The following is a 24,899-nucleotide window of genomic DNA, read 5'->3' as shown; positions in this document are numbered from 1 at the left end:
GTGAAATTAATTTTAGAAAAGAAATTCATTTTGATTTTTAAATAAAATTAATTTGATTTAGTAATTAATTTCATCGACTATAATTAATTGACAAATCAATTTACTATGGTTTGATATTAGAAATTAAAACATCTGAACAAGTAATTGCATGTAACGATTTGCTTAGAAAATCCATCCGGCTAGCTATCTAACAAACTGCCAAGAAATTTAGAAATGCATTCATCGAATTACTATTAACCCTTTCTAGGGCCGTGGGAAGTATGCTTCCCATCAAATTTATTAATCTTTGTATGAAATTATGTAGGTTGGCATAAGTTCTGACAAATTTTTTTTAGTAAGTCAGAAACTTAGATGCTTCAGTTCTTTATCTCAGACAAAATGATGTGTCTCGATTTGTTAATTATTAATTAACGAAATTAATTAATCAAATTAAATTTATCTAATAAGCTAAATGAATCCCTTTCCTTTTTCTAATTTCAAGCCTAAAAATATTTTAACATAATACGACTAGAAAAAAAATGGCCCTTTAAAGGGTTAAATAATTTTTAGGCATTTTTTTTTTTATCCTTATCGAATATTAGATACAAAAAATAATACTGACCCGCCTATTGTTGCCCACTTAAAATATTTTGCACATTTCTGATCCAGTTTTTATTGCATCAAAAAAAATTGCCGATAATTTATATACCTTCTTCCTAGCGTTAGATATTGGCATATTACTATCTATAAATAATAATAATTATTATTATTATTAACTAATGATAAATTGTATTGGTAAAACTATGTTAAGTGAGCAAGGTATTTTTACTTTCTCGTATATGTAGTATAGAGAAAGTACAGAAATCGTCAAAAAATTCAAACTCGAGATTTTGACAAATTTCCACGTTTTTAGAAGCTTCCTGAGTTCGTAAAACGCATTTTTAGATAATGTCTGCCTGTCTGAGGCAAAGATAATTCAAAAACGCTTTGAGGTAGTTAGAAGATTGAAATTTGGTATACCTTTATACCAAATTTGGAGATTTCTATCGAATTTTGAGTAAAATATGTTCAGGGGAAGTCTGTCCGTCCGACTGATCGAATATAAGTTAACACGATAATTACAAAACAAAGAGAATAAGATAAACAAAATTCATAAAAATCTAAAATATAGACATTTATTAAATTTTTTTCAAAATCTAACTGCGAGTTGACTATCTGTCTATTCTTTCAGAAACATGCAAACGCGAAGATTCAAAAACGCAATGACTTAAATATATCAAGTTTGATATGGCATTTTATGACAACATGTGCAGTTTTGTGCCAAATCTTTGTTTCAATCGTTTGAGAAAAGAGTGTCTGAGACAAAAATTTGATTTTTGGATACTATCAACGCATACCAGGGAGTATATCACCAAATAACTCTCCAAGGATGACACAATAGATCTAGTAAAAGTGCTAAATTTTGCAAAAAATTAATAGAATTTAACTATGGTACGCCAATGCCATGTAAAGCAATAACCATGACATGTTTATTAGAGAGTATGCGAGAAAGTTTTGGGGAAACCACTTCTGCTGGTTCTTAATTATTATAAAATAGCATTTCTGAGAACAAGTAGTAAAATAGCTTACCATGGATTTTTAAAAACTTATGAATTTATTGGTAATATACTTCCCATATACTTATAAAATGTCAAGGAGCTATTTTTATACAAACACATCTGATAATGGTGAGGTTTTAATGGAATAATTTCTCTCGAGTAAAATATCAACGAAAAACGAATTCATTATTCAACAAAATGGCATAACATGTATCATGAACTTACCACAACATAGACACCCTGTGGTTCCTGTATGCTGTCCGGTATTTCGTGCTTTCTTCCCATATTGCAGCCCTAGTAATGATTCGCGACGTGCTTTGATTACACACAAAAGAAAACGTTATCAATCGTTTCTTACAGATATCACTTCCCTCACAGTGCAAGATAAGAGTGTTTAAGACTGGCGATTTCCAAAGGATAGAAACCATTGAGAGCGTTTTATGTAACCAGTGAGAAAGAATGGAATAAAGCAGAGGGCTGGGTAAGAAATTCTGCTTGGTCATTCTGATGAAACAAATCGGTAAATGGAGGTAACAGAAAAGATATCGAGTTTAGATGGTAATATTTCAGATTCTGAATTAATTTATGGACAGACTTACAAATAATCGGCTTCAACCTTAATTTTTTATTTTCTCGTATACGAAGTAGGGTTGTGCTGATTTTCGATTTATCGATTTATCAAAAGCGATATTTTTTAAAAATCGATTATTTGATGTCTGTTTTTGAAAAAAATCGAAATATCTGAATCATATTCATGAATAATAGTTCACGATAAATCGCGATACAATAATCGATATTCACATTTAATTTACATTTTCGATTTCGTTTTGGTTACAGGTTAGTGTTTATTTTTGTTGCTCTTCATTCTTAATGAACTTCACATAAAATTTTTGTTAATATTTCTATAAATAATGTCACATTCTAATACATAAAAATATTTGTTTTAAACTCAATGTTATAAACTACAACATGCAGACATTGGCTTGGCATTGATACACTTTATTAAAAGAGATTTTAACAAAATTATTTTCTAGCTATTTTTATTCAAAGAAAACAAATATTTTTGTTATATAAATTGTAACTTCCTTTTATTTGGAGTCGTTCTGATCAGTCAAAATGCTAAGAGATGCTATTTATAATTATAAGAACTATAAATAAATAGTAATATTATGATATATTGAAAAATATCTATATGTATTGGACCATATATCCCGATGAGGAAGTTCCATCATCCCCAGTCCCAATACGAAATATAGAGAAAGTATAGTAATCGTCAAAAATTTCGAACTTCAAATTTGGACGAATTTCCACGGTTTAGATTCGAAAAACCTTTTTAGAAAATTCCCGTCTGAGACGAAGATAAAGTGTTTCGAGCTAGACGGTTGAAATTAGTTGTTGTTGTTGTTACTTATGGCACTTTACAAGCCCGCTGACAGTTATCTGTCAGCGATTTAAGGCTAGTGGGCGTCTCTTGTTTTTACAGTAGCGCCAACTAGGGCCAAGAGGGCGACTCAGCTACTTCATGCATCACATTCGCTTGCGCACCCCCATTTTGCAGTGGGGGCACATTCACATATCTCACAGATAGAACACAGAAGAGAAACAACCATACCCGAACCTAGACTCGAACCCGGGGCCCCCAGATCACGGTGAAGACGCGCTACCCTATGCAAGGACGCTGGCTGGTATGGTCTTTATAGCAAATTCGCAGATTTCTATAAACTTTTGAGTAATATCTCTTAGGGGAAATATGTCTGTCCGGAAATTTTCCAGATGCATTGTAGTAGTTAATTTTCCTTTAAGGAATCTTTCTAATTTTGTTCGCATTTTATTCTTATTTTATGAGAATTTTAATAATCAGCTAAAATAAATTTGAATATATCGAATATATTATTTAATATTTTAAAATATTTTCTTAATAATTACTTTTTCGTATACGTAGCGTAGAGAAAGTATAGTAATTATCAAAAAATTCGTACTCTTGCATATGACGAATCTCCACGTTTTAGACCTACCTCAGTTCGAAAAACACATTATTAGAAAATGTCCATCCGTCTGTTTATGACAAAAATAATTCAAAAATGCTTTGAGCTGGATAGTTGAAATTTGGCATACGGTCTTTATATCAAATTTGTGGATTTCCATCAAATTTTGAGTAAATTCCGTTCAGAGGAAGTCCGGCTGTCTGAATATCACTTAACACATTTTCTACAAAACGAAGAGAATTTGATGGATAAAATTCGATACACAGAATTGACATCTACAGAGCAAACCCTGTCAAATTTTGAGCCAAATCCAACTACGGGTTGTCTGTCTGTCTGTATTTTCAGAAACATGTAAATGCGTTAATTCAAAAACGCAATGACTTAAATATATCAAATTTGGTATGGGATTTTATGACGACAAATGTAGTTTTGCGTCAAATTTTTATTTCGATCAGTTGGGAAAAAAACATATCTAAAACACTAATTAATTTTTATATTATCAATGCATATCAGGGATTAACGGCCAAATAACTCGCCAAAGATAGCACGATAGATTCAGTAAAAATGTTTAATTCACGCCAAAAGTTAATATATCGTAACTATTACACGCCAATGAGAAGTAAGGTAATCTCTGATTTTTCAAGTTTATTAGAGAGTATGCGAGAAAGTTTTGGGGAGACAACTTTCGCTGATTTGAATATTAAAATATATTAAATATTAAGCATGATTTTAACCAGTTCGCTTCCAAGATTACCCCCAAGATTAGATGATCATAAAAAAGTCATCTAATTAGGTGTCCCCCTTCTTTCATATCTCTTTACTACGGTAGAGAATAGGCCATCTAATTAGATAGTAGCATTTAACTAATTAGAAAGCAGATGTGAATCACAAATAGATCACAAGGCAACTAAATATCAAGAAAATACTAATAGAGTGAAATTTGGAAATATTCGAATTGTTAGAACCAAGTTATAAATCAATGCCAATCATTTTGTTAATTTTGTGCGATTATCAAAATATAATCCTGAATATCAAAAATGAATGGGATTAAATTCAAGACATAAACCAAAGAAATTTATGAGATATGACTCTGAAGATTTTTGATTTTAATTATATAAATTGTTATATTTTTTATTTAAAATAAAAATAATTAAATTTCTTCTAAATAGAAAAGTTAACTCCATTTTAGAAGTCACGAAACTGTTTAACTACCAGAAAAAAAAATAGAATGAAAGGTTACAAGAAACTATTCAAAAACCAAAAAGGCATAAAATGCATGTAACATGTAAATAATCTATTTTGAACACTTTTTTTTCTGACCGATAAAAACAAAATTTGACACAGAACTAGAGGTGCAGTCATAAAATCACATACCAAATTTCATATATCTAGTGGCTTTTGGGTAATCGTATTTCGTTGCATGTGAAAATACAGGCCCATATACAGCCAATCCTTTAACAGATTTGATGAGAATCTATGTTCCAGATGCTAATTGTGTGTACTAAATTTTATTTATCTAGTTCTTTACCTTTGTGGTATAAGAGTTTACTTGTACTCGAATAGAAAGTTAGACTTGTTCTAAATGGATCTCGTTATAAATTAGAAATCTGGAAATCTGGTCTGAAGTTCTTATACCAAATTTCATTTTTCTAGCTCAAAGAATTATTGATTTATGACATTCACAGACAGATATAATGCCAAAAATCTGCAAAAATTAGTTTTGCAAAGGCAGAGATATAATACCAAACCAATATTTCCTCTATATTTCGCATACGAGAAATTAAAAATACATAAGTCTTAACAGAAATCGAAATCACTAATTCTGATGTTGCACGCCATACGTAAGCCACCATCCAAAATAGGTTTATTACTTTCTTGATGTTTACAACAGTTGTAGAAAAGTTTATCTTGCAGATAGTTTCTTTATAATATATATATATATATATTATTTTTAAGAATAATTATTCTAATTCATACATAAACTACTTACTACTACTATTAATGCTAATATTGATACTAATACTAACAGCGACTATCTAACTAATAAAGCCGTGTTATTTTAAGAACCTTACATTAGTTTCGTGCACAAACCTTCTTAACGGAATCAAATGCCATGACATCGTAGAAACTTTTAAAATGTAACAGCTCAATTAATCTGTCTCCCAACTTTTAGGTAACTGCAACTTCATTTAATTACTTCTTACATGAACTGAGCAAATAATAAGTCTTTTTTCCTTAATTTCAAAAATGAGAAAAAGTCAGGCGATTAAAACTTTGACGGAGCAATCATAATTATTTTGAAAACATAGCAACATTATATGTTTTTAAAAACAGGCAAAATTTAGAAAAATTGATTACGGCAACTAAATTAGTATCATTAAAAAATACAATTTTTTTTAACTTTTAAAACGGTGCAAAAGTTACTTTTGCAAAAAATCTCCACTAATTATAGCGAAATTTTTTGTGATAACTATCTGCGATAATTATTACAAAATTTCAAAATCTCGTTCATTTCTCTAAGTAATTCAAATTACAAAAATTCTCTAAGTACACATTCCCTTCAAAATACATATGTGCTAAAAGAGTCAACAAACAAAACCTAACTACATATTTTCTTTTATAAGCAGTAGAGATTCTGATAGAAATCTTCTAGCAAACATTTTTTTAAATAGTTTTCAGCACTTTTAAAATTCTTAATATTTTTCTTTTAATATTCATCCCCATCAAAATGTAGGTGTCAAAGGAAACTGTAAAATCCTGAGATTCGGAATTTTAATCACAATAGCAAGAGTTTAAATAAACTAAAAACTTAATATTTTCAATGAATGTCTCGAATCTTCATTTTCCATGCCTTATTTTCTGTATAGTATTTTTAGTTATATTTTCAATAATAAATTTTATTTTGCATTGCATACTAATAAACTTTATTTTTTATTATTTTAATTTTTATTTTGTACTAATTTTTTTTAATCTTTAGTATATTTTATAATTTATGATTAAAATATTATGGAATTTTAAAACTAATATTTCTCTAATTGAATACCAGATGGCGCCATGTCTCTAAAATAATTCTACGTTAAATCAACATATTAACGAATGATGAAGAGCTTTAGAATTAAAATATTCTTTCGTCATCAGTAATAAATAATTCTAAAAAATCCCTGGACTCTAAAACATAAAAAAGTGTGTTAATTTGATTTTAATGTTCCATTCAGATTAACACGAAACAGGCTAAGTTAAATAAAATCATTTAACAAAGTTTCTTCTGTCTAATTTACAGGAAATAAAAAAACTGTCTCGCAAATACGTACTAATACATCAAAAATTCTAACGTTTTCAGCCAAAATTACTTTAAGATTGATACTCAGAACACAGCATTATATTTTGTCTCAGACTATATATGTCTTTTAAACAATGATGTAAGCAGACTAACGTTTATCGCTATGCTTCCCTTTTGATCAGCCCCGGAGTGTGTATATTATATATATATATATATATATATATATATATATATATATATATATATATATATATATATATATATATATATATATATATATATATATATATATATATATATATGCCCTTTCCTTTTCCTGATACTACATCAATGAATATTAGACTGAATTTTCGATCAGTCCTCTTTAATGTAGCGGTTTTAACTTTCCCGTATGCACAGCATAGAGAATAAATTGTAATCGTGAAAAAAAAAATCGAACTCGAGATTTTGACGAAATTCCAAGTTTTGGCCCTTCCTGACTTCGAAAAACATACTTTTTGCATTATGTCTGTCTATGACAATGATAACTCAAAAACACTTTAAGCTGGATGAATGAAACTTGGTATAGACACCGAATTTAGTCTTTACACCAAAATTGTAGATTTATATCAAATTATCCGTCTGTGCGGTTGTTCAAATATAAGTTAACACGATAATTACAAATTAAAAAGAGCTAGATAGATCAGATTCTGTACTCAGATTTAACATTTATGGAGCAGACACCTGCCAAATTTTGAACTAAATCGAAACGAGAGATTGACCTCCTGTCGGTCTGTATTTTCAGAAACATATAATCGCCTTAGCTCAAAAAATGAATGATTTAGATATGTGAGGTTTGGTGTGGCCTTTTGTGACTACAATTGTGGTTTTGTGTTAAATTTTGGTTTCAATCGGGCACAAAATAAAATGATGCATCTAAGCCAAAAGTTCTATTTTCAAATACTTTCAACCGCATGCTATGGTTTAATAGCCAAAACAGCTCTCCAAAGATGAGATAACAGATTAAGCAAAAATGCTAAATTCATACCAAAGTAATATGTCGTAATTATCGTACGTCAATTCCATGCCTGAATATGCAAAGAAGTTATGAGGTAACCACCCCACTGGCTGTTTTTTTTTTTTTTTCCCTCCATTGTTTGTAAAGATTCTGTACAGAAAATATTTTACGATTCATCAAATAAGAATGCTTCTCTGAGATCTATAAGAATTAATTCCACCTCAATATATCAACATATCCTCCAATTATCAGCTGCAAAGTTTATAAATTTACGAAAAATCTCACATGACATCAGAACTTCTGCGGTTAAATGTATAGGAAATTTAAAATTGTCATTCAAATATATCACAGGATTATCAAGTCTGATATTTTATTTCCTTGTGCATTTATCAAAACATTTTTTTTTATAAATCTCTGACTGTGTACATACTGTAATTGAAATCGGAGAAATTCGAATAATAATTTAAGTAATAAATAAAGATTTAAAATTTATTGTACAGAATAATATAACTTTAAAGAGCAATTCTTGTATTATTATATGTACATAAATTTATTTATTTCGTAAATCTCAGAAATGGCTCAAATGATTTGGATCAAATTTTACATTAAGTAAGGCTTTTCTTTTTAAGTTTATCTATGTAGGCGTCTTTCCTGAAGAAGAAAAGAAAAAAACGCGATTTTACACACAAAAAAAAAATTTAGAATAAGTATATTCAACTCTGCTCTGAAAATTGGGCAATACAATATAAGGACGCTTGTATTGCGAGTTCGAGTCGCGCTTTTTGCTTTATCTTATTACTTACTAGCCGCCTTTGGCGACCAGCTGGTTCGCCGATCTTAATGCTCTTTAAAATTTCAAGTTACATACGAATATTTTATGCATCTTTAATTGCTTCTTCATCAAAATATTTTAAGCTTCAGATTTTGATAGTCATATAATTCACTCATACTATCAAAATGGCCTTAAGCCATAATGTACTATGTATCTCTCTAATTTTCTGTTAATGCCAGAAAAATTTCAATTTTAAATTAATGTATAAATGCTTAAACTGTAATCAATTTTAAAGAAAATATTTTTTTATGGAAATTACGCATTTTTTTAGATACGAGTACTAAAAACAGAATCGTTCAGCATTTAAGTCTCACGTGCACTACAGAATAATTTATGTAGTATCAGAAAAATTATTTTACAAAAAATTCTCAGATTCTTCATAAAATTCAGTTTTTAGTTTTACTTTCAAAAGGATTTAAATGACGTTAAATATATATTTTATTTTGTTTTTGTCTATAAATATATTTTAAAAAATTATCCAGTCTAAATTTTATACAGTCCTTTGATCCTAAGAAATCATATTCTGCAAAATAGTCTTGACAGTGCAAGTTTTAAATAAGCAAATGAACGATACCATCTTTTGCTATCAATCGTGAGCGATTTATGAGTTTTGAATAGAATAGTTAGAACAATCAACATTTTTATCAATCAGTATTGAGAAATCCTAGGCGCTGATTGGGATATCATCTTAGAGACAATCCATGAAGTGGTCTAAAATCGACCGTTTTTATTGAATAGTGATATTCAAATATTCATAAATCGGTTAGTTTTAGATATTTAGTTGATTGGAGTGCAACTCTTTTTATTTAAAACATTGGTGTCACAAGAATATTTTGTTAAATATGGTTCACAGAGCAGAAGATTTAGATAAAAGCTAAACATTCATTTATTAGAGAATTTATAGACTCATGTTACATACATATAATTATTTAACTTCATTTAGACCATTTTAATACGTGTATTTCTATTATTAATGGTTTACAAATTAGCCGTTGGGCCTTGAATTGAAAGAATATATGTTAAACCATGTTTACCTTTAATAAAGCTGATTTATTGAATTAGTAATATAGATATTGTAAAAGTCATAGAAAACTTTTCCTTGCATTTACTTTTTAGAAAAATTTTATTTCATATTTACTTCAATTCATACAGACACGTGCTGAATATTACATCTTTATATGTTTAGTTTGCAATAACAGTTGATTTAATTTTTAATTTGAGCTTTAATCAATTTGATGGCAACACTTTGATGAAAGTTAATAATTATCTAATTTTTCCCATGCACTCGTAACATTCTCGTGCAGGTTAAATTTTATTTTTATTTTGTGCGAAATAAATTGGTAAAAAATATGATAAAATTATTTTTTAAAAATTAATTAAAAATAGAAATTTAATTTGTTGGTTAAAACATTAGAATCATTAAAAAGCTAATTTTTTTTTATCTTCAATACAATATAAAAAAATCAATTTTGTGCTGCAATATTTTCGAAAGTTATAGCGGAAAAACGTCGACATTTCGCTTCATTTTTAATTAATTAAAATTCTAATTAAAAATTCAAAAAAAATCGTCCGAAGTACATATTCTCGGCCTCCAAGGTTTACACATGCCAAATTTGGTAGCTGTAGGTTGAATGGTCTGGCCTGTAGAGCGCCAACACGCACACACACATTGAACTTTATTATAAGTATAGATGTAATTATATTTAATGTTTTTGTTTTTTAAGTTTATCTATATAAATGTCTTTCCCAAAAAAACGCAATTTTGCACACACACACACACACACACAAAAGAAAAAAACTTTTTTATAACTAACTATTAAAGCTTTTTTTATCTTCTCTCATGCCGACAATGTCATATAGCGCCCTCTCGGATCCGATTTCACCTTGTTAAAACTGAGTGTTTCAAAAATATAAGCAATGGTAGATAAACTGTAAAATGAATGATGTAATACAGCAGATTGTTTCGAATAACATTTTAAACTACGCGCACACATGATTTTTTTTTTTTATTTAAATGGTCAGTTCATACGTAAGTAAGATAGAGAAATATTCATATGTAATTAGTATACAATTCATATCTACACATTTTCTCCAAAAAACACAATTTTACAAAGCTTGGTCTCCCAAGTTCTAAATCATAAAACTTCAGTCGAATACAAATTTTGAAAGTATTAATAAATGAGATTCTTTTAAACAATTCAGCCGAAGTCTTAAAACAGTTTTGCAAAAATAATTGTTATATATTTGGTAATCTTACCCTATTGATGGACGAATAATTTTGGTAACCGACTCCATCCTTATTATCTTCAATCAAATATTGGGCATCTCCATTTTTCTCGGACTTTTTTGAAGGCATTCTTTAAGAAAACTGTAAAAAAAATGATTATTAAATAATTGATATTTTATTCATCACGGAAAAAAATGCTTAAGGTAATATGGCATTCATAAGAACTTTTCCCATTATAAGAAGATAATGACTATTGATTCGTTGATAAAAATACGATGGGACCTTGTTAAATGAGCATAAGTCGTTTCCAAATCTTACTAATAATAAGAACATTTTTTTCCATAGGAATCCATGTTAAATAGGGCTATGGGTTCCATTCTGAAAGAAATACTTAAATTTGTGGTTTAGTGAAGATCATTATTATCCGTGCAGTGGGAGCAACAAAAAGTATGCTTTCGGGAACATTTCCTTAATGATAACATTTCACACAAAACAAACACAAAATACAAAGACAGGATAAGACAAGACGTTAACGCGCGCGCACCTTAACAGAACAGGATCTCATCTCCTTATAATAAAAATCGCAATGCACTATGGGATGTGTACCTAATCAGACATCGCCATCTATTAACTAAAAGAGAAGATAAAGTAATGCAACTGCTAAAAATTTATAATTATTATTCATGATGCATGCTTTTTCAAAAGAATGTCTAAAAACATTGCCTACTCTACAAAATTTGGCTAAAGTGTGGCACTATCGTTAAATGAATTTGTAATGCGCATAGCTACTGTCTTATCAGGGTAATGTTTCTCAACATAGAATGTAATAATTTCCCATGATTTCAGAATCTTCCTTATCTCACTGGAAGGTTGCTATTCGGTTGCGTCTATTATTTCTTCTTCTCGTGACCAAGTCTCTTTCACAGCTTTTTGTTTTGAAATAGAATACAGCTCCATAATCTCTTCCATAGTCCTTGTTATGCTCTTTGGCCAAATCATCGAAATTGTTGCAATTCATCGCTAGCCCATAATCTTGACAAGAGACAAAATCTCGTCGATTAAGGCTCCACAGGCACTTGCTCAAACTCTCGAAGTGGAGTTCGACAGCGCTATCCGATTAAAACTTCTTCAATAAAATATAAAGTTTGTTTTCAAATAAGTGCTGAACACAAACTGATGCAAGCCAATCCTACGTATAACATCACGATGTCTCCTAATCATTCGCTCTGAGAAGCTTCGTTGGCTAAGCGAGTTATATATAATTATTTATTTATTACATTTTGCTTTGTTTGTTATGTGAATACTCATTATGCGAGATCTGACGTATCAGATTTTCTCTAAATTAATCCTAAATTAATAATTGAAAATATAACATTTCTTTAAAAAAAACTTATGAAAAATATAAAATGGTATTATTCTCCCAGTTCAAAATAAAGCTTACAAATGTTGCATGATAGTCGGTTTCTACAGGAATAAAACAAATTAAAGAACATTTTAATCTTTAATTGTCCAGTTACCTTAGTATGAATTTTTTTTTAGAAATAATTCCTTTTTCTTTTTATTCTTTATAAAAATTTCCTCTTAACAATAGCAATGGGACATGCACACAAATTATGCATGCATGCATGTCAATGTGACATTATAATGTCAAAGGGCAGATTAAATAGAATTTTTATTTATTAAATGAATTATTGGACTTATATCTCGTTTTGAATCTGCACATAGACAGAACCTCTAAGTGTGTGTGTGTGTGTGTGCGTGTGTGTGTGTGTGCGCGTGCGTGCGTGCGTGCGTGCGCGTGCGTGCGTGCGTGCGCGTGCGTGCGTGCGTGCGCGTGCGTGCGTGCGCGTGTTGGAACTCTATACGAGCCAGGTCACTCGTGACATACAGCTACTAAATATCCTCCAGTAAATGTACTTTGAGGAGTGGGAATTGGGAATGTGCACCTTGGAGCATTTACTTAAGGAAAGGGAATTATTATTAGAATTTATTTCAGTATTTCACTATTTCCCTGTTTAATTCGATAAAATAAAATTACATAAAAATAATCTTTGCAGTCTTTTAAAATTTAAAAAATGCTTTTTCAGTTGTACTAATTTATCTATCCCAGAGGGCTTTTTTCCTGTATTTTGACAATATTTTAAAAATATTCTTTTATATAATGTTTAACAAAGGTTTTCATGGTTGAAACCTGATTCCAACTCTTTTCATTATCGCCACATCAAATATTTAAACTAAGGAAATTCTCGCATGTCAAAAACTAAACAGAATATGTTTATAATTATCACAGTTTCCAGAGAGAAATAGAAAAGTTAAGTTATAGTATCCATAAAAGACAACGTGTAATTAGAAGGTGGATTATCCTGACATTTACGTTTTCTAATTGCATTGTGACATCATGGGACTTGATCCCATTAAAAAAATTCTATGCTTATAATAAAGAGTTGTATAGTTACTAAAATACCCTATTTTTACTGCTCGTCACAATTTGATGCTTATGAATGCTTTGCTTTGCAAAAAAGTATGCATACGAAATTTAATTGAAACTAAACACAATTAATATTACAGATAAACCAGTTGATAGAAAGAGGCGGCTAGTATAATAAAAAATATAGAAAGCTGAAAAACGCAATTTATGTCAAAACAAGTAGTATATAAAAAAATATATATTTAATTCAATTCCTACTTAGCTTAACAAAGAAAAATTTTATTTTAGTTACTCTTTATTAAATAATTATCAAAAAAGTATTGATTTTCGCAAGAATTGAACATGCATTCTTCACCTTCACATGAAAAATACATAAATCCTTGCATTTTACCGATTGAGCTACTGCCTGTTGATTTCAATTTTCATTACAAACTGCTAAAACTGTATTTAAAGTATTAAAATTTAATTAAATTTAATAATTAGTGAATTAATATTTGAAAAAACTGTATTAGCATCAAGTGCCATCCACTACAAGTTTAAAAACTGTGGATGAATAAAAAGTATTTTATTTACGACTGAAAATTAGAACAATATATATATATATATATATATATATATATATATATATATATATATATATATATATATATATATATATATATATATATATATGAGTGTGTGAACTAATAGTAGGAATTGAAAAAATGAAAGTAAATTTAGCATATCTTTTTATTATTTTTGTAACAGCTTTAAAGGAAGAAATTTTTATCAGTGTTTTTATGAATTCATAAGAGAAATATTAGAAAGCTTTATCTAATACACTGCGTATTTAATCAAAGAATTCACGAAGGCATTGTTTAGCTTCCCTTGTCTTCGTCACAGAACTGATTAGATAAGAAAAGCTTTCAAGTCAAATTCGTTTTAATATTTTTCATTTTTTTTTCTCCATACTTTGCAACATATGTTAAAAATTACAATAAGTTATATAATTATTCCTTATTTTATATAATTCATTTTTCCTTTATCAAAATTTATGTAACCTTTTATTCATAATATCCGCTTCAAAAGTCATTTAAAATTCAAAACTGATTCTAGAGCTTAAAGCTAGGACTCAATACAAGAATTTCAATCGGATTTATATGTTCTTTCGATTACTAAATTTCAGAGTTATTTGCAGGGAATTGTCGTAAATTTTCAAATTTTCTAAAAATTCATTTCAATGGCTCATGTTTTGTAATAAATTTTGCTTTTCAACTTTTCTTTGCAAAATTTAGTGGAAGTATTTGAAACGTCAAAAAATTCGAATTCGATATTTTTACGAATAGTCACGTTTCAGACATCTCTGAGTTCGAAAAAAATACATTTTTAGCATTGTTTCGTCTGTCTGTCAGTCTGTGAAAACGATAACTCAAAAATGCTTGAGTTAGAAAAGATAAATTTAATATATGAATTTAGATTAAATTTGTCGATTTCTATTAAACTGTGAATTATCAAATTATCCATTTAGTGAAAATCTGTTGAACTGACTGTTCGAGTAAATGTGAACTCAATAACTACAAAACGTAAAGCGCTAGATAGATGAGATTTTTACACAGATGTAGCATCTAAAATGTAAATTCTTATCAAATTTTGAACCAAATCCATCGAACCGTTGACCATCTTCGGTCTGTACTTTCGGGCATGTAAACTCAAAAACTTAAATCTATGAAGTTCGATATGATTTTATGATTGTAAAGGTAATTTCAAATAAAATTTTGGTACCAATCACCTTAAAAAAAAGTGCCCAAAATACATATTCGCAAATAGATTCTGTTAAAATACTTGGTTCATGCAAAAACCTTTATTTCTTTGTTATTGTTTGCCAATGCCATACAAAGTATTCACCGTCTTACCCAAGGTCAATAATTTTATGCGTGAAAGGCGTGTGTATGTGAGACAGAGAGAGAGAGTCCGTGCGTGCGTGCTTGCGTGTGTACTTATTTAAATTAAAGTAAAAATTGGCTGAAGTAAGCAAGTTATATAACATAATGTATAAATATAATTGATAGATTAATTTTATGAATAAAAATGCCCCTACAGTGATCAAAATAGATAGAATTATGTTGCTTTTAATTTCATTATAATTGGTCAATCAATGATCGCCTTTAGAAGGTATTATAATTTGATTATAGGATCTTCTTCAAAGCGGTCACTGATATTGTTTAACCCTTTATTTACCGAATTATTTTACTATCAATTTTTCAAATTTATTTTTAAACTATTATTTAAGTTTTGGTACAGAATAAACCCGGGAAAGAAAAAAAAACTTTTTAAAAATTAAATTTATTAATAAATTGAATTAATTAAAATAACTTAGTAATTAAAGATTTTTAGTGTTGTTTTTTAATTGATATCTACTGCTTACTATTGGAAATATTCTCTTAGTGTTCTTTTAAATACTATTAGAAAAAATAGTCGCATTACAAAGATATCAGTCTGATTGAAACGGTACTTCAAAGTACCGTCGGTAAATAAAGGGTTAAAATAGTGATATTCAAAGGTTTGTAACTCAATTTTAACTGAAGTTGATGGAACTTTATTGTTTAAAATGTTAGTATATCAAAAATATTTTTATACTTGCTTACTATATATTTATACTTACTTAATTTTTATAATTATTTATACTTACAGGACTGGAGTACGATATAAAAATTTAGACATCGCACCTTTTTTTATTCACTCAAATAACAAAGTATAATCCTTCATATCATCGAGCGAATTTTTTCTATTGGAAGTACATATTTACAAATTAGCTATCGGATAATCAAATAGACAAATGCCTGAAGAACCCCCTCAACTTAGAACCCCCCCCCCAAGTACTCAAGATATTTCTAAGGAGTTTAGCTTAGCTGTGTTATATTAAGTCCCGTTTTAAAGCAACATTAGGGCTTTGGAAATGAATCTCATAATTTTGAACTTCGGTCAGAAGACTAGGACGGTATCTGAGTTGGCACCCCCTCTTCAAGCTTCTGCACCTAGCCAGCGGGTGGACGTTTCTCCATGACAGATTTGGCGTGCACCAGACCCGTTTACACGATGGTTCTTCGGTGGAATTGGGTCTCGAACCCGAAACCTTCCGATTCGGAAACCGAGACCTCACCACCAGGCCTCCGTGGCCCCAAATTTATCTAAAGAATAACAGTTGGGAGATATCATTAATCTCAAAAATGTAGCTCGGTATGTTATCGAATTACAATCTTTTGTGCATTGAACCGCTAGATAAGCAAATCATTCAATTGATTCCAAAATTGAAACAGTTCAGTGACCTTGATATAGAACACATGAACATGCAGTGATATAATTCTTTTTTCTTTAAGTCTTTTGACGAGATTTTTAATTTATTTTCAATGCAATTTTTTTTAATTCTTAAAAAATTAAAAAATTTCATATTTTATGTTTATTATATTTTTATAGAAAAATAAACCATTATTAAGAATTTAATACTCCCACTTGAATGAATTAACAAGTGTTTTTTTTTTTTTTTGTACAGAATGAATTAAAATCAATCAAAATAATCAAGCACGACATAAAACCGCGTATAATAATCATAGGTTATTTATCAAGTTACAATATCTAAATAAAAAATATTTTTATTAAATCACAGATGAATTAGTTTGATTACTTATTAATATATCCGCAAATTTGCTCACTATAAGGGAAAGAGCAAAAACTATCAAATGTTCAAGCCACCTAGCAACGATTCAAAATTCCTCGCTATCATTTAACTATGTAGTGTACCAAAAATCAGACACAGCAAAATATGTAAAATGTCAAGATAACAGCTGGATTCATGAGCAAAACATGACACTTTGACAACATACAAAAATAACTGGTCATATGCAGCAAACTGTGAGCTGATGCAGGAGACCTATATAAGTGCTTTTATATCAATAAATGTTTGGACCAATTTGATATAGCAATGACCATTTAATATCTACAAAAATCCATAAACTAGTTTCCAAAAGCAATTACAACTAAAAATCACAATTACCACCCAGCTAGCATTTTAGGATTCGAAATGCACTAATAAATTCGAGTTTCTTTTCTCCATTTCGGATATATTATTAACCCCTTCGCGCACAATAACGAGTCTGACTCGTGCATCGATTTTCTGAATTTTTGATTTTAAATCTTCAATTCAGTGAAAATATTAAGTAATTTCAAATGCAAAAATCATTTAAAAAATGCATCATTATCTTAAATGCCCTTACAATATTATAGGGATAAAATAATCATCCCAAATAAAATACATCTAATTAGGAAGTTAAAAGAATTCGTATGTCAAGGTCATAACGCTTCCGATGACATGACACATGCATGTGGTTCAGATTATATTTATAATTAGATGATCCATTCTATATTACCTTTTAAATGAGATAGAGAAAAGGCCATTCAATTAAATAATGAGTGTGAATCACAGGTGAGTCACGCGGCAGTCAGCATGTGAAAATTTATACATATGTATAAACAATTTTCTTCTTAAAATTTAGCTGAGGTAAGAGATTGTTTAGTGTCCAATAATTAATTCTGGATTAAAAAAAAAAAAAAGGAAATAGAATTTATTTTTCAATATTTTTGCTAAAACATCTGCATCTCAAAAATTTGCATTTTGAAGTAGATCCGCAAACATATAACTGTATTCAGTGGTTAAATTAAATAAATTTCAAAAAAATTAAAATCATAAACGAATAGAATTGATGCATTTTCTTACCTTATAAAGAGTTTTCTGGTTTGATAAGGAATATAAATTTTTTTTTAAAAATTACACTCAAACAAATTTCAAGTAAAAGAGTTCCGAAATTATTTAAAATTGAATCAACTTAACATTTTTATGAAGAAAACACCTTTAATTTCACTTTTTGGTTCTACTGTGAAAGTTAAGTTGCATGATTAATTGCGTTTTAAATTCAAGGAAGCAATTTCAGAGCTCTTTCGCTTGAAACAGTAGATTTCTAGTAACTGGCAACGAAAGGTAAACAAACAATTTATTTCGTAAACACGTGAACATTGGCATAATCTTTGAGCCGCCCCTCCGCATTATCAAAGCGGTGTTAAGGTTATCTCTGTTTTCGTTCATTGATTTGTAAAAGTGTGTATGAGTCCTCGATTGTTTCATTAAAATATTGAAAGTAATCATTCATAATTCGTTATCACTCATCTTGCGAGTTAATTAATTGTATGAAACTGATTTTACACGCTTTTATTTGTAAAGAAAGTTTGTAAAGATGGATTCTTATAATCAATTTTTCATCTACTTTCTGATGTGCTAGAGTTATGAAATTTTGTACATCTGTGTATTCCTCTAAGATTATTCACAGTTTATACATTTTCAGAACTTAAGTATCAATTAATTGTTAATTAAATTAATTTTTAATTTCGTACTAGTATTATCACCTGGTGTGGGTTCGTGAAATAATGAATATCGTGATTAAAAAGTATAAAACAGTAAAAATAAAATAATCTGTTGTTTTCTGCGTTGATAAATGTGTTGTTTTAACTATTTTAATTAAATTTATTAAATTTTATAATCGAAAAGTAATTGCGGAAAAATATTAAGGCTAATTAAGGTGTTTTATACATATATGATTCGTGGTAGTTACGGACTGCAGATTCGAAAAATTCAGTTTCATTGATCATCTAACAAAAGCGGCAAGTCGCTATAGCCTAGTAGTAAAGTCTCGATTTCGGGTCGAAAGACTCCAGGTTCGAAACTCGACTCCACTAAAGATCCGTTGAATGTGCGGATTTGGTGTAAGCTCTGACATTTTAAGTCAGATGTCCTCTAGATGGTGTGGTGCAAAAGTTTTGAGAAGGGTTGATAGCTGAAGTGTTGACCTCGATAGCTGACCATTGACAATGATGAGGTTCGTCACAAAATAGTTCTAAAGTTGCATTCAAACGGGGCGTCAGTATAACTAAACAAATAAACTTATCGAAAGAATGGCATAGTCGTTTGAACCCTTTCTCTAAACTTCTATTCCCCTTTAGCGGACGTACATGTGACTCCCGACGATACCTCTAACACTCATCAAACCCATATGTAGGACTGATCCTTGGTGAAATTGAATTTCGAAGTTCAAATAAATCTAGCCGTTCCTAATCAAAGAGACCAAGCAATACAGTTCTAATAAAAACGTTAAGACTATTTTTTTATATATTTGCTTATCGAAAACAATTTGGATAAAAAAAGATTTTAAAAAAATAGTTACTTAAATATGTCCTTAGAATCTCCGTATTAAAATTAATGATATTTAAAATAATCTCTGGGAATGGCTTACCCTAAACTTTCATCCCACGTGGTGGTTGTGTGTGGGGGGGGGAGCACCTCGTAATTGAGAATGTGAAGCTTCCGGTATGGTGGTTGTTTCTCGCCACTCTGTGGGTACACGAAAAGGTGAGGGTCGGATTCCTTCCATCGATGACGGGTCGATCTTCCTTAGGGAAAGGTTGTATTGTGGCCAGTAATGGACCTTACAGCTGAAACATAGTTCCCGTCAGTGTTGCTGCCATGCCGTACTGGTCATTCAAGTGTTTCCGTTTACCTTCCGACGGGTAGGAGTAGTCAGTTTGACTAGACTTTCAAGTGTATTTGCAATCAGTTTTGAATTCAAATTCGTATCAAAATGGAGAAACTCTGTTACGTGCTCTTGACATCTTTCCATTGACTGTTGAATAGTGAGTTCAAAGCTTATCATGAGTGAACACTTTTGTTTTCAAAACTGCTCCCTGGATTTCATTTGCTCAACCTGTTGCGTTTTTACTGTCTCGTGCACAAGATATATACAAAAAGAAAGCATTGCAATCATCAAAAATATTGGCCTAAAGATTTTGATGACTCCCCACCTGCCAGATTTCCTTAAATATAATAATTCCAAACACATTTTTCAAATTATGTCTGTGAATGTGATAACTCAGATATGCTGCAAGTAAGATGGGTGAAATTTAGAATGTGGATTTTACATCAAATTTATCAATTTCTATCAAATGTTCAGAAAAAAATCTATTTGTCTGGATCTCCAAACCTACTCGCCAATAAAGGTCTTATCTCCCTCCCCTCCTCATGGAATTGTGGGATTTGGTCAAGGTCGCAAATGTCTTGTATGGCTCTGCCAAAACTATAGACTATATAGACAAAATATAGATCTTATAGATTATATTTATATAGATTATATAGACAAAATATAGATCTTATAGACTATATTTATATAGACTATAGACAAAATATAGATCTTATAGACTATATTTATATAGACTATAGACAAAATATAGATCTTATAGACTATATTTATATAGACTATAGACAAAATATAGACCTTTGTCTTGAATCTAGCATTTTGACTGAATCTATCGCGCAATATATATTTTGGAAGCCTTTTTCCCAGCCAGATTGAAATCAAAATTTGACATGGAACTACAGTTATAGTCGCAAAATCAGTTACCGAATCTCATTGAATTTATGTTATTGTGCTCGTGAATTATTGCACATACATGCATGTCAAAGTATAGATCACAGACCTTCAAACTCTTGACAGATTTGGCTCACAAATTGATATAAATATGCATTTTAAACATGTTAAACATTTGTACAAAATTTTATCTATCAAGCTCTTTACTTTTTGAAATTATTGAGTTCAGTTGTACTCAAACAGCCTAAGAGACAGACTTCCTCTTAGTGGATTTCGTTCGAAATTTGGTGGAAACCTATAAATGTGGTCAAAGTTTCATATATCAAATTTCATCTGCCTAATTTAAAATGTTTTTCTAACTCAGAATGTCTAAAATATGGAAATCCATCGAGTTCGATGATATTTGCACGATACTTCATGTATAAGAAAGTATTAGTTTAGTTTAGTTATATTAACGATTCGATTTTAAAGCAACGCTAGGGCTATTTTGGGACGGACCTCGTCATTTTGAACCGCGGTTAGATGACGACAACTGAGCTGGCACACCCTCTCCACGCCACATCAGCGTGAGGATGTTTGGCCCGGACGGATTTAGCGTGCACCAGACCCACTTACACGACGTTTCTTCGGTGGAAGCAGGTCTCAAACCTGAAATTCTCCGGTTCCAAAGCTGAGACCATACCACCAGACCACTGCGGCCTGTATTAGAAAGTAAAAAACATAATAAATTGATAGTTAAAATTTGGTACACGAGTTAAACATCTAAAATGTAGATAGGTATCAAATTTTGCACCAAATCCATCAAGGGATTGACTATCGGTATCCTTCTGTGCCTTTACATATTTGTAAAAATACAAAAGGATAACAAGCTAAATAAATGAAATTTGGTTCACAATTTTAGCATCTAATGTGTAAATTTTTATCAAATTTTCTGTCAAAAGATTGGCCAATCTTTTGACGTAATCTGTCAAAACATTGACCAAAAATCTGTATTTTCATTTGCATGTAAATGCAATTACAGTACACTCCCGATTATCCGCGGAATTGGGTGGCGCAACCGCCGCGGATAACAAAAATCGCGGATAATCCGAAAAAAGCTAAAAACGGGTATAGCAAAAGAGGAAACAGTCATTCCAACTTTGAAAAATCGTTTTATGTACAATAAAACGTAAAATAAACAGCAGGAAATGTTTAACTAACGCAGTATATCACTCAAAACTAACCTAAAATGCATTTTGTGAATGAAAACAGAAAAGTTCTTTATACTTACGAGAGGCGTCAAGGATACACAGAAAAATGAATACATATGTACTGTTTTAATACTGTAATGCATTATGTAATTACAAAAGCATCACTGTAAAACTACACCTTTTTGAAGAAATCAGTCATTCGTGTTTGCTTCTTGCTTTGGAAGCATTTTCTCTTTGTTTGGAAAAAAAAAAAAAAAACTTAGTACGGCAGGCGCGGATAATCGGAAGTCTACTGTACTTAAACAGATGAAATATCTTATAATTGGATATATCTTGTGACTATAACAGCAGTTCTATGTCAAATTCTGAATTCGATAAATGGGATATACAAATTCCAAAATACATATTCAGTTTTCTGGTAATTGTGTATTAACCTCATGCCAAGGATTCAATTCCAAAGACCGCACTCTGATTTGATAAATACGTTAGATTTATGCTAAAAACTGGTATTTCGTAACAATCTTTCAACAATACCGCGCAAATTAATACACAAGTTCCAGATTCTTTTATTTTACTAGTACATAACCCTCATGTGTAGGACCTTCAAAATAAAAAACTGAGAACTTTTGGTATTTACAACTTTATCCAAAGTCCACAATTTTACACTATAGGAAATGGATGCCTCTTTATTAGAAAGTAAGTGAGAAAGTTTTGACGATAATACAAACAGACGTATTATAAATAAGTATTGTTTTTTTTTTTCTTCTTATTTTGAACTAAATAAGTTCATCTGTTCAAAGATAGTTCAATCTGTCCGTTTGCTTGTCGCCATGCACGAGAACATAATTACTGAACCAGTTGGGGTAGTATCGCTAAAACTTCAAAACGTAATAAATCCTATATCACATTTCACTGTGTACTTTATTGTGGCTTTTGAATTATTCCATGCACTGATAGACAGAGAGACAAGCAAGTTTTCCATTAGTGAATTTCGTCCATAGTTTGAAAGAAATATGCAATTTCGATGTGAAACTTGATTATCTAATTGTATGCGTTTGTCAATCATTATTTTGGCAAGTAAACATAATTCCAAAAATATTTTCTTTTTTCGAATTCAGAAAGAATTAAGACGGAAGCTTCATCTAAATCCAGTTCTTTAAAGCGAAACGTCAATAAGAAATTTTATTTGCAATTTTATATCTTCAGAAGAAGCCATGTTTGGAGATGATAAACCTTTGATTTCGAGTACTCCATCAACCCTAACATACATCAACATCATCAATTACAGGGGATTACAGTAACTTTCTTTTTTTGCCTTGCTTATTTTGTATTAATGGTCTTTGATGAGCAGTTGGTTCGAGGAAATATTGACAGCATATACTTCAATTAAATCTCTTATGCATTACTTAGAGTTTATGATTCTTTCAAGAAAAATTTCTGAGTACGAAATTATGGCATAAATCAATTCCTCCATATGAACTTTCTTAATAGAGTCAAATCCCTTGACACCCTAGTTCTTTTTAAGAAGATAACTATCTGGATCAATTGTCTTCCAGCTTTCGTGATATTATAATTTATTTATTTTTTATTCCTTGTATATATCTCACAGATATTAAACGGAATTCTTACCTTTAAACAAATTAATTACCTTTAAACAAAGTAATGGAAACACCTGTGAATAAAAGTGATATTTTTGAATGCGCTTCGTAAGCATTAAAATATAAAAATAGCCACCAGTTTTTTTTTATAAATATAAATGTATGTATTCTGGTAGTATGTGCTAGTTTTATATTTGTAGTATGTGTTATTTATAATTCTTGCATTTTTTTCAAAAGCGTAAATTGTCGGACCTCTCAGATTTTCAAAAAGGTCAAATTATAGGAGTCGTGTAACTGGAGCAAGTGTGGCCGAAACATCCCAACTTTTAGGCGTTTCTAAAGGTACGGTGTCTAAAGTCATGACAGCATACACACGACGTGGTACGACAAGCTCGGCAAAGCAAAATAGTGGGCGGAAAGAGAAGCTCAGTGAAAGAGACCGACGGGTATTGAAGCGGATTGTAATGTCTAAAAAGCGAACAACTGCAGTAAAAGTGACCACAGAGCTCAATACCCATCTGGATTCTCCAGTGTCAATGATTACAGTTAGAAGGCACCTTCATAAACAGAACATTTATGGCAGAGCAGCAATTCCCAAACCACTTGTCACAGATGGTAATAGTAAACGTCGTTTACAGTGGTTGTCACACTCGCAAAACCTGGTCGATTGATAAGTGGAAGAAAGTGATATGGTCTGACGAATCGTGCTTCACACTTTTCCTTACAACCGGACGGGTACACGTTTCCAGGACACCTGCACAAGCGTATGATTGTGATTGTTTCTTTCTAACTGTCAAGTATGGAGGTGTATCTGTCATGATATGGGCAGCCATGTCGTGGTTTTCTGCTGTACCTATCGTAAACCTGAAGCGAAGGATCATTGGGAAGAAGTATACAGACATTTCAGCTGACCAGGGCCATCCTATGATGCAAACTTTGTTTCCTACAAGAGAGGGAATTTTCCAGGATGATAATGCACCTTTCCATGCAACTTGTCCAATCATGGTTTAATGAACACGAGGATGAAGTTAAACATCTGCCTTGGCCCACATAGTCATCCGACCTCAATTTAATTGAACCGTTATGGTTTATTTTAGAGCATTCAATTCGAAATCGATATCCTCCGCCAGCATCTCTCCCAGATTTTTCCCGATATCTCCAGGAATAATGGTAATGTTCCTCTAAACACTCTTAAACACTTGTATGAATCGATTCTTAGGCGAATCCAAGCAGTATTACATGCCAAAGGCAGTCCTACACCATTCTAATAAAGGAATCTTTAAAAATCTAAGGTATTTCCATTGTTTTGATAACCACCTATAGAAAGATTAAATATTTGA

General features: G+C 30.6%; 1 protein-coding gene across 4 annotated transcripts in view; it reads right to left on the bottom strand.

The window, feature by feature from the left end:
- LOC129968493 (protein white-like) overlaps positions 1-18,320 on the bottom strand; it is a 108,089-nt gene extending 89,769 nt beyond the window's left edge. The window contains exons 1-2 of one of the 4 annotated variants that reach the window (XM_056082430.1): positions 18,077-18,320; positions 10,929-11,039 (exon numbers count right to left, since the gene is read on the bottom strand). In XM_056082430.1, the coding sequence (XP_055938405.1) occupies positions 10,929-11,027 (99 nt within the window). In that variant the 5' untranslated portion in view covers positions 11,028-11,039; positions 18,077-18,320. Of the gene's footprint in view, positions 1-1,802; positions 1,923-10,928; positions 11,040-11,442; positions 11,661-18,076 lie in introns of those variants that run through there. The other 3 variants (XM_056082431.1, XM_056082432.1, XM_056082433.1) reach the window with 3 other exon arrangements.
- Between the last annotated feature and the right edge of the window lie 6,579 nt (positions 18,321-24,899).

The sequence above is a fragment of the Argiope bruennichi genome, chromosome 5, assembly GCF_947563725.1.
Source record: "Argiope bruennichi chromosome 5, qqArgBrue1.1, whole genome shotgun sequence".
NCBI classification, from domain to species: domain Eukaryota; kingdom Metazoa; phylum Arthropoda; class Arachnida; order Araneae; family Araneidae; genus Argiope; species Argiope bruennichi.
The sequence above is the reverse complement of the archived record's forward strand: the minus strand, read 5'-3'. Positions and strand labels throughout refer to the sequence as shown.